General features: G+C 41.5%; 1 protein-coding gene across 1 annotated transcript in view; it reads right to left on the bottom strand.

Moving 5' to 3' along the window:
* lef1 (lymphoid enhancer-binding factor 1) overlaps positions 1-11024 on the bottom strand; it is a 41212-nt gene extending 30188 nt beyond the window's left edge. The window contains exons 1-3 of the mRNA XM_053339981.1: positions 10824-11024; positions 8617-8683; positions 7214-7341 (exon numbers count right to left, since the gene is read on the bottom strand). Of these exons, the coding sequence (XP_053195956.1) occupies positions 7214-7341; positions 8617-8683; positions 10824-11024 (396 nt within the window). The remainder of the gene's footprint in view (positions 1-7213; positions 7342-8616; positions 8684-10823) is intronic.
* Between the last annotated feature and the right edge of the window lie 1120 nt (positions 11025-12144).

The following is a 12144-nucleotide window of genomic DNA, read 5'->3' as shown; positions in this document are numbered from 1 at the left end:
GGCTTTTTTCACAGTCAAAGAACAGGGTGTTTTTTATGGCCAAGACCACACAAAATGAACTGATAGCAAAGCCCTCCTCTTTGTCCTCCCACAGAAAGCTCAACAGCGTAGTGTACTTCTTAAGGTCTCTCTCTCTGTCTATGTGTTTGTGTGTGTGTGTGTGTGTGTGTGTGTGTGTGTGTGTGTGTGTGTGTGTGTGTGTGTGTGTGTGTGTGTGTGTGTGTGTGTGTGGGTTTGCACATATGAGTCTGCGTCTAATACCCGTTTAGCGTATGTGTTGGAAATTTTTTAGACGAAAAGAAAAATGGTTTGATGTTTAGCGCGAAAACACAAAAGGAGGCATGAAGAAAGAGTGCAAGCTATATCCATCTATTCATTTAACAGCTTGGCTAATAAAGCCTGGTGGCGAGAAGGCACCCTTTGTACTGTAACTATGCAGGCCCTATACCAACCTCCTACACTGGGGACCATTAATATTTCAACGCTGTCAGATACACATTGCATGTGAGCCTCTTTAGCACTCACACCCACAGCAGAAAGAAATAATGAGCTTCTGAAAAATATGTAACAGCAAAGAGGAGGGAGGGAGAGCGCGCCACAGACTGACCAACTTCATACAACAGAGCAGCTATTGATCATAGCTCTATTTCTTAGCTGGACAAAGTGTGGGCTGTTTCTGCTTCTCTGAAGTCTGGACACAGCCGGCAGGATTTGCACCCATGTTTCACTCCTGTGGTCCTATTGTTCCCCTTGCTGCAGTTTACTAGCTGGAACACTGCTTGCCTCTATATTAGACCTACACACTGTCAGGATGAAGTCAATCAAGCTATTCATGTTTTTACTCATTTTATGGCTGTATAAGGAAACAGTGATGTATTGTGAGCAGCTTTGAAGGACTGCTGTTAGGCTTCAAGCTTCAATCATGGCTAAACCGGGTCAATCAAGTAAAATTTATGCTGTAGGGGCATATTTTTGGGAAAAACAAACAACAATAAAACCAGTTTTGATGCATGATTTTAAAATGTATTCAATCTGGAGTGTAATCAACGCAGGCTTGCAGCCCCATTCTTTAACTACAACAACATCTTTGGCAAGAGACAACCACTTCACCCACTACCCCTTTAAACTATGCACAGTCATAACAGAAGGAATTGCACAAAGAACTGGCAATAACACACCACACATGCACATGCTGCCCTCTTGACTCCATTTCTGATCCACCCTTACAGGAAGTCCACACCCAGACCATTCAAACAGAACTGGGCATGAGGGACAACCTTGGCGAGGCCCTCCACTGACCCTGGAGATCAGCGGCAGGCTGCTGGTGTAGAGTGAAACCCTCTGAGCAGGTGTTGCGGGTCTGTCCATGGAAGCCTGACTGGCTGGCTCCAGGCAAGCCCTGCCTGATTGGTTAAGCTTCATCCAATTCAGTGGGAGGATGGGGAGCGAAGAAAGTGTCATCATCTATGAGTGCTTGGCTTTGAGCAGTAACACATGCCCCAAAATAAACATCAACAGGGGGTTAAGTGTGTGCCTGAGTGTCATGCTCACCAACCATGACACTCCCGATTGCTTTTCTGAGACACATATAGAAATACACATTTTCAGCTTCAGCTTTGAACACTTGTTAATGACTTTGTCTATAGCCGGCTTTCATTTGCGTCATTCATTTTTGAAGTGGTCACAGACAGAAAGACAACAGTCAGAGATCTGATTATATCTATGCTATGCTCACTCCATCTCACAAAATTTGTTTAATACAATATGATGTAAAGACACCACTTTAGGGTCTTCCTTTTAATTGTTTTAACAATAGTAATAATAATAATCATCATAATATGACTTGTAAATATTAAATAAAGTGACTGATATAAAGAATATGAACAAAAACTATTTCATCCATTTATCACACGTTTAAGAGTCTACACATACACTGAATTTTTTATGCTCTCCGACATCAATCAGAATGCACCAACACTACCAAGAAAAAGTAATCATCCAGAACTTCAACCTTCATTGTCTTATTTTTGGTTCTCATCTAAAACACAACAACGCATATCTGCAGGTCTGTGTAGACAATCACTCCGCTGAGCTCCATTTAACAAGATGAAACACTCTGATCAGGTGATTGCAACCACATGGCGTCATTAGCGCCGTGCATATGGAGTAAATGTGTCAACCAGCATCACCGTACAGTGGTGGACGAGAAGGAAACCTTGGCGTTAATGGCGCTGTTTATAAAACACCAAGAGACCCGGCGGCACTACAAAGAATCTAAGAAGGCCAAGTGTTTCTTCTGTGGGAGGTCCCCCGTGCTGTCCTTCATGTGTACACACATATTTCACTGTTTGATAGAGCTGCACAACAGATGACATCAACGTCAGCGTGACTCTTTGATACATGCGCCGCTTGACTGAAGAAATTTACTGATTTGGTATATATGGTATAAAATAAGGCGATTATATTACTACCTTTTGACAGTTCATATATTTTAATTTTGTTTTAGACCATAATAAACGAACATATAGACTATACTGTACTGTACTGTACTGTAGACTGCTTATAGAAAATGATATGAGGTGACAGTGTGATGAGCGATGATCATATGGAGTCCAGCTGCTTTAAAGCAAAATGCTACATTCAACTCTAGTGAACTTCACGCAGCATGTTCACCCATGTAGTGAGACTTTTTTTTTTAAACCTACAGAAGGTGCTATAAGCTGCCATATAGAACATTTAGTGGACATGGAAGGCTGCTGGTAAATGCAGTGTTCTCTTTAACAGGGATCTTCCACGGTAGAGCTGGGGGCATGAGCTCAGGACACACATGGCACTGAGGGACACCAGAGCGGTCCTACCAAATCCCGTTAGGTAAGCCTGGGTTAGTGATTCCACGCTGCGAGACACTGGCTAGCAGATCCGTCACGTTCCCACTACATCAAAGGAAAGTAAAGCACTGCACCCTCCCCCCCCTTCCACCCACTCTTTCTCGCCATGAGGATCTGCAATTGACGGTCCAAAGGGAAAAAGAGTGCACCACGAAAGAGAGGGAGCTCTCTAAACGCTCCCCACCATGGCAGCAAAACTCCTGCTTCAAAAAAATCAAATAAAAATTAAAAAATCAGCAATTCTATCCGTTCCTCTCCTAAAGCAGTCACCCAAGACCACAAGACAGTTCTAACACAGCTGGCGACCTGCACATCTTCAGTCAGGTGAAAACCTTGTACTGTATCTCTGCTCTAATCAACATTTCAGAGCTAAGAATACGTAGCCATGTTTTTTTATCTTGTCAACCATGCATTTAGGAGTTTACTCAAAAGCAGTGTGGTGGGATGTCATGAGCTCACGGTTTGTAAGATTTCTTTAAACCTATTGTAGAGCATGTAGAACAGGAGTTTCATCAAGGGTAGGTGTTGAGATTGAAGGCAGATAGATTTCAGGTCATTTAAAAATATGCACTGCCTTTCACATGCGTAGTGATCTTTATTTAGCAGCTGTCATTTCTTAATTCTCACTTGAGTTTGAGAAGCTAAAGGGCCACTTACTCAAAGATAAACACCTCAAAGCGACAAAGTTATCTTCTTCCTCGCATGATCAAACCAAACCTGACGACAGCCTGAGCCTCTTTGGAGACTACACGTCACAAACGTGATGGGAGCTTTTATGATGATTCTGACCAAAAAATTGTAAAAGACAATTTGGAAGACAGAAGACACACAGCACACACACTCCTCCCCTATCATCATATCATCATCTTTCCCAGTTTCAAAACACCAAAGGGTCAAAGTATAAAACAGCAGGAATATGAATCATTACATGTGGACTTTTAACATTTTCTAAACCCTCACTCATCCTTGATAAAGACAATTACGGTGTTTACTTGTAATTTAGTGATCAGATTATGGTCTGCTTTCTGTGATGATTCATTTTCTTTAATGTCATCATTTAAATAAGCAACATGTTTTTCATAAGCAGGATAAAGGATTGAGACAAACTTGATTAAAACAGATTCCTGCTGAAGAAATCCGTTTTCTTTAAAACATGTTGACTTAGGTTTCTATTGTGTCCATATGTGAAGATGAAGACACAGGACAGAGATAACATTGTAATAGATTTGTAATGGGATGACAGGAAAGATCATTTTACATAGCTGTGCGTGTCCTAAAGTGAAATCCCAGCACTGACTAAACCTGAAATAATTAATGGGTTTAATTGAAATCTACAACATTTGTAAAATTCAACTATATTTCCACATCTGTGTCATCAGTCCATGTCCAAGTGTTGCATATATCACTAATACATATAAAATATACCAGCTGATTACCTGCATTCAGTGGATTACTTCCAATAACCTGTTTGTGTGTTCATGTAAATCAAAATGACAACATGATGGTGAATGTTTGGAAAATGCTGCAGCGTACACACTTCAAGTTACATATAGCTAATTAGGCATCAGTTCCAAGCATCATGTACATTAAACACAATGCATTTTTTTCTCCTCCAAAAGAAGGAGGCACATCACATAATGACGAAACAGTCTGTGCTAACTGACCTTTTTGCTCAGGAAACCCTGCAGACTCCACATCCTAAAAACAGCTATAGGTTTACATAAACATCATTCATAACACACCAGTGACTCTCTGAAGGGGCCGAGTACATGCAACTAAACACAATCCAGCATCTTCACACCAAAATCTTAGCTCTTGTGGCAGAGGCGACTCCTCAAGCTGGAACCCCCTTAAAATCTGCTGACAATCAGCAACTCCCAACAGCTCCATCATGACTGGACAGCATGTGCAGGAATGTCATGGTCAATGGAAATCAATCTAAACTACTGGGATTGGGGGCGGCAGCGGGGCTGGGGATGGAAGAGAATGAAAGAGAATGTGCCTTTGATCTCGGTGAAAACCGATCCCAGGCCTGCAGATACTGTGGCTGCGGTGGCCAGCAGCAGAGGCAGCAAGCTGACATCAGTGAGAAAGCCAGAGGACTCATGTTCCGTGATCCTTCCACCAAGCCCCGGCTCTTTTTATTGGATAAGTGAGAGAAACGTATATAAAATGACTACCGTTTTATTGAAGACAGGATGAGGGGGAAAATTGGGTGAAAAAAAAGCAGCCATGGTAAATGAAATGAAAGTGAGGCTTTAAAAGTTTTGGCAGCAAGTACGCAGCCTAACTGCCTGGCTTAATTCATCTGCAGTGAGGGGTAATTTCCTCTCATACAGTCAGCTGGTCTCCATACAGACCTCTTCAAGTTTTTCAGTGTGTACAATGGAATAATTGATAAAATTGACCAGAAAATAAGCCATAAAAAGAGAATTTGGAAAGCATCATACCCCACATTTCATAAACGATTCTATTTGTACACTGAAGAGGGCGAATCATGAGGTAATCTGGATCATGTTTGCTCCGCAATGTCACATACCTTTACCCTCTGCAACTTTGGCAGAAGGGAAGCAATGCAATTTTAACATCATTCCGTGATAGAGTTGCGTGTGAATGAAGATCCTTTACACACAGCATGTGGCGTCTGCCCCCGACAATCACATCTGCTGCCGAAAGTCGATTCTTATAATAACACAGAACTCACATTTCACAACTTAGCCCTGATGAAATTAACTCAGACGCAATGCAAAAAGCACAAACAACCCAAGGCTTTTGGTTCTTTTGCAGCATGTGTGAGTGTTTCCTGTATGGAGGCACCAAACCGTGGCCAGACTGAGGCTGGTTGTCTTCCCAAGTGTGATACAGAGACATGTGCATGGACAAAACAGGATTAGAGTGGACAGCTGCTGGTGTGCCCTGCGTTTTATGTCTGTCTTGGAGGAGAAAATTTGCAAACGGGACAGACACAGGAAGCCGCCAGAGAGAGAGAGAGAGACCTGCAGCTGGCCTGAAATTAATACCGTTACAGGGACGATATCTGCAACAACACACGCCACCCCTGGACAGTACTATAAACTCCTCTGCAGGGCAGCCTCGCAGACTGGAGTTTGCCTACCAGGCCTCCTCAGTCATGCTGGGCTAATTAGAGGGCTTACTTGAGTCGTGTAGACATGCATCACTTAAGATTTTAACAAGATGAGAAATACTGTATATCTCATGTTAATCTTCTGGAAAGAATGGCAGGCATTTGGTTTCCAAGGGTCACATATGGTTGTCAAGGGGACGGGTGTCAACAGTTGCTGGTACAAAGGGGGTAAATATCACACTGAGACACAACAAAAGAGCAACACATTACGAACACGGGAAGGGTATATTTAGATTTAAATTCTACCTGAAATGCAGCCTTTTAATAACTAATTCTTTGATTTGAAATTGATTAAATCTTTATGATTTTACAGGGATGGTTTTCTTACTAAACAGTTCTAGAAATATGTCAGACAGCTCAAGTTTAATTGCTAATACATCAAAGTGCATGCGTTTTACCTGAAATCTTTAGTAAGCTACGCTGTTTTATCCCTGCTTGTTTGTCACTATAATAATTCTACATAACTTCTCTGAAAGAAATGGAGAAAAGCGACAAAATCCAGAAGCTCAAAAACAGAAAATGCGTGAGATTTCAGTATTGAAATTTAATTTTTTGCAATTTGTAGTTGTTTATGTTGTATGGATTGTGCACACAACTGAAACCATGAATGATTTTCAACACAATAAATAATTTGTTTTAAAAGGGAGAGTTTCCAGTCATGTTTTAAGAGTGTGTGAGCAGGTGGAGCAACAGGCCGCCTGATGCTTTGTGCTTCTGCCTCCAACTCTGGATGAAATTGAGCAAGATATGACTGGATGCTGGTAACATTTACCACAATAAGTAGTGTTGCTATGACAGCATTTACAGTAAGTCATCTAACTACAGCTCATGTTTTTTTTAAAACCGCAAACTAATAAATAAGTTGGAGATGAACCTAAGCAGGTGTAGCATACAGTTAAATCTATGCTAGTCTACCATCACCTTCCTGTTTGTTTTTGCTTTGTTTTCTCATCCCTGGTTAAAAAATAAATAAAAACAAATCTTGATTTTACTAATTTCACATCGTTTCCTTGCAAAATGAGTAACGCTTCACACTTTTGTGCTCTTTAATGACATTCAAGTGTAGTGATGTCCAGCTATGTTTTGGTACTTATTCTCAAAGCTTTACACCAACAGCATTTCATATCATAGACTGACTTGTAAAAAAAAAAAAAGAAAAAAAGAAAGAGCTGGTACTGACCGTTCTGGGCATGGGCGGCGAGAGGGAGCCATTGTTCATGTAGGAGTCGTTGTTCATGTTGCTCATCATGATGTAGCCTGGATAACCCGAGTACGGATGGCCTTTACTGTACATGTCTTGATGCTTTCCTAATAAAAAAAGGTGGAAAACAGACAATTTATTGAGCATTAGCGTGAGGCTCACAGATATATATATAAAGCATTCATACAAAAGGTCAGATCTTTAATAACTTTATTAGGTTATTTTCAATTTTATTATCACCACCAAAACTTTTATTCTCTTAACCACATCAACAAATCTTCAGAATGACAAATTCTAAATGTGCTTCAGTTAATACGTATCAGCTAAGTCATAATGAGAACGCTGAACACAAAGTTCGTCTGCCTTTTTGATGCGGTAATGATATCGCTGTCGATCGCTTTAACCCGTGCCCTATTTTGCCTCAGCCTTTTGTTTGTGCCCTTTCTTCCCGTCTTGGAGAGGAGGGTTGTATTATACAGAGGAACAATGGAGCCCCTCTGTGCCAATTAGCACCAATTAGAAGAACATACAGACTGTGTCAAAACAGGAGACGCCCCAACTGTTCTTCTATGCCTTTGACCTAAGAGGGGGGCTTTATACAAGAGATCTCAATACACGCCACTCGCCACTCAACTGCACACTGCGTAATAAGGCCTGGGGAGTGTGTGGGGGGGGGGGTGTGTGTTTGTGGTATTTAGCCTGATGGCAACATGGATCCTGTTGTGAAGAAAGCTAGTGTTTGGGTTTGAGGGGATGCTATTCAGGAGTGAAAGGGGAACAAAGAGGAGACACACTCCTCCTCAAAAGTCCTAATAATGACATGCAGCAGCAGGGTCAGCCTACAATAGCCAGAGAGCAAGGAGCCCCGAGCGGCAGCAACATGTTGCATGTGACAGTGCAACCGGAGAGAGCTGGGGGAATGGTTTATTGGGGTAATTGCATAATGAAAAACACAAGAGCCAGATAGAGATGTGATTTTGAATGATCTTCAATTGTAGCTAATCCCATGTGTGTCTCTAATGATCACTAAAAAATTAAAACATGAGGACAAAATGCATATCCAACCACTTAAAAACAAAAAAAAACGTAGTTCTAGTCTTTGTTTTGAATTTCTGCAGGCACCCTCATCTATGGAGGTATAGCATGAAGGTATAGCATGTCCTGACTAGACTTGGATCAGAAACTATCTCTCTGTGAGCAATAGTGCAACAGTGTCAGGAAATCGAGGTGGTGCTTCTTCACCCTCTCACCTCAACTTCCCAAGCTACGGCGAAAATGATTTGAAAATGTGAAGCAGTTGTGTTTTATTGCAGCTAAATGGCATGCTGTCCTATAAAACACGCTGACTTAACCAGTTCCTTGCTTAAGGCTGTGTCACTTACCATCATCCGGATGGTCTCTGTGTTTTTCGTGATATGAATCTTGCGGTATTTGGGACTGTCTAGCTGCCTGTAAAAAAAGAAGGGGGGAAAAAGAAAAAGAAGTGATGGGTGAATCAATTAGGAGGGGCCTTCAAACACAGTTACACACACACAAGACATGCTGATACGGTCAGACAACCACAAATACTGCTGGGACAAATACTGCCGTCCCTTCCCTTTGCTCGTCACCAAAGCAGAACACATTCTAATACACACACACACACATACACACATACACTCATACACTCATATACACACACACACACAACACTATCTATAGAGGGGTGATGGAGCAGCCTGCATCAAAGCTTCAAAAGAACCACTTAATTAAGCTTCATGTCCTTAAGGAGCTTACAAATTAACTTGTTTTCAATACCATAGGTCCACTCTCATTTTCATTTCTCGGTTTTAAGCCTCCTTCTAAATTCAAATAAATAGAGTGTATTTGTGTTATAATTTAAAAAGCTCTGTGGAAAGTGAAGTAAAAATCATCCCATAAAAAAAAGGAGGAAATTGTTTTTACCCTTAAAAAAAAAAGAAAAGGAAAAATCCATTGCACTTTGCACATTCTATTTTCTTTCTCTTCTCGACTGTGAATTGGGAAGGGGACCTCGTTTTTGGAGTTAAGACCCCTCAGGATGGCTTCAAGCTGAGCGAGGGGAACTTCACTGGATTCCTAATTAACATTCAGCCTCTGTCTCGTGCATCTCTAGGACATTCGGTGGTGAATGTGTGCCGTCTCGTTTGGGATGTGCCCAAAAATTCAATTAACACTGCGGTTAATGACAAAACAGCCGACTAAACTTTACGATGGGGAAGCTGCAGCCTGCATCTTGAGCTCAGTGCATGGTCACATGGATGCAGAAAGAAAATGGAAAAACTCAAATTTTTACCTGTGATGTTTCTTGTGTATGTGTGTGTGTGTGTGTGTGTGTGTGTGTGTGTGTGTGTGTGTATGTGTGTGCTAATAAAATCCAACCTATGTCACTGGAATATTAGGCGTGAGTGTGGATCACTTTGTTATAATTTTAGAAATATTAAAAATGCATCATTAATAATTCTTCCGTAGAGATTCTTAATGCATTCACATACAGAGTTATACATTTAACAATTTCACTGCCACATAGCCTTTGTAATATCTTTAATCTGGCCAAATAAGATCAGGCAAAATGTAGAATGTTTAATACAAATTCTCAGTCTTAAAAAAACATGCAAAAAAAAAAAATTGTGAGCAGCCTAGAATAATATTATTATTAGGAATTATCAGGAATATATAAATGCGAACATCACATCCAGGCAGTAAAATGACTCACTGTTATTTTTTTGTCCTCAGGACCTTTTGAGGTAAGTTAATTAATCATCCTGTTTGTCAATAGGTTTTAAGCCACATGTGCTGAACAGATTTGTGTGCTGGTGTTTACAGCTGCTGAGGGTTATACCAAAGCAAACACAGCTATTAGCCTGCTTGTCACTGGCAGCACACGAGGCCCCAATTCTAAGCCTGACATCTTTAAAATATCTTTTGTACTCTTCCCAATTTAAATTGCACAGGCAAATTCAGACTCAGAGGGTCAAGCACACACTTAGGCCTTTAGTATACCCACTCGTGAGATGATTAGGTGTTAAGGATGAAGTATTTAGGAGAGAATCTTCATGGTTTAAGGACACAAGGTGCAGTTTGGTACACCTGGTTCTGCAGACTTTAAGTAGCATCTTTTAAATTGATTTCTTTTTATAAAAATTAAATACACACATTGAGACAGTGGTGGCCGTAAATGCACCTGAAAGTCAGCTTGAATTTTATTTTAGCCTCAGATGTGATAAAAGGCTAAATGAGCAGGGGTTTTTCAAAGGGAAGAGAATAATTGTGGGCTTGTTTTTGTTCATTTTTCAGCAATCATTTTAGGTAAACAAAGTGTTCAGACAACATCAGAGTCATTCATATCACAGTGTTGAAAGCTAAATGAAAGGCAGATATTTTAATGGTTGATGGGGCTAAAATAACTTTGTTTACAGGCCGCTGCAGGCTGTTTCCCCTCTCTGATGGAGTTCAGAGTTGATAACACACCTTCCCCTCTCCCTCATCATTCACCACGAGTGAAAACACACACACACACAAACACACACTAACACAGAGAGAGAGAGAGAGAGAGAGAGAGATCACTTACATCGTGGCTGTTGCTGTTGGGGCTGCTCTCCGACTCGTTGACCAGAGATGACTTGATGTCCGCCAGGTCTCCCTCTTCCTCCGAGTGGCTGAGCTCGGCGAAGATTTGCTCTTTCTGTGGGTCACCTTCGTCTTTGAACGGGATCATTTCGTCTGTGGCGCACAGCTCCGGGTCTCCGCCGCCGCCTGATAACTGTGGCATTTTTAATTTTCTTTTCTTTCTCTCTTTTTTTTTTTTTACTCTGTTTGTTTCACCAAGAAAACTAATAGCAACACACGCGCCAGCACTGTCCCCAAACTATAAAGAGGGAAAAACTCCCCACTAATATCCCCCCGAAACCGAGTGTGGGGGAAACGTCCCTCTGCTTTCACCGGACCGTCGACCGTGAACACGCTGCCGGTGTGTTTTGAAACGGAGCAACAGGAGGAGTGAGGCTTGTGTCGGCGTCCTTTCTCACCAGCAAAACTTTAACTAGGAGGACTCAAAGTCACACCTGAAACACTTGAGATGTGAAGGGTCACAATGAATGTCCGGTGCACGCCTCAATGTCATGAGGAGAAAAAAAAAAAAAAAAAAAAAAAGAAAAGAAAAGAAAGAGAGACAAACCACGAGTTAAAATCTCATCACTTCTTCAGTCAACACACACACACACACACACAACCGACGACGGATATGGTCCTGTAGTGTAGAAATGTCTCAACGTTTAAAAAAAAAAAAGTGCATTTATAAGAGAACGAATATTTCCTCGGTGGTCCAGTGAAGAGCTGAGACGTCCTTGAAAGTGAAAAAAAAAACAGGAGACTTAACAAAACCAAAACACCGTCTGGAGGTGAAAAGGTAACTGATGGATGTGCAACTGGAAGAAAACACAGTTTTAACACTTAGACGAGACGATAAGCTTAGCAGTGGATCGCTTTCATGCTTTAAAAATACATCCTCGGAGATGGTCGGATGAGGAGGGATTAAAGCAAAAGTCATAAAACAATCAAAAAAAGGAAGATAGAGAGGAGAAACGCCGTGGACCGACTTCCCACTGCTCCCGCAGTGCTTCCACAGTGTAATGTAACCAGTGTGTGTATGTGTGTGTTGGTAATGTAGCTGTGCTCCCTCCTCCTCCTCCTCCTCTTTTCTCTCTCTCTCTCTCAGTCACTGGGAGGAAGGAGAGATGAAAGGGAAGCCGAGGCTCAGATTGACACCGCACCGATTGACACTCCTCCTGAGAGAGAGATTTATACTCAGCTGCTCACAACAAATGGGCAGACAGGAGGGAAGGAGAAGAAAAGGAGAAGAAGAGGTGAGGCTGACACACGCACTGAGTGTG

This window comes from Scomber japonicus, chromosome 2 (assembly GCF_027409825.1).
Source record: "Scomber japonicus isolate fScoJap1 chromosome 2, fScoJap1.pri, whole genome shotgun sequence".
Classification (NCBI taxonomy): Eukaryota; Metazoa; Chordata; class Actinopteri; order Scombriformes; family Scombridae; genus Scomber; species Scomber japonicus.
This window is presented reverse-complemented; position numbering and strand designations above follow the sequence as displayed.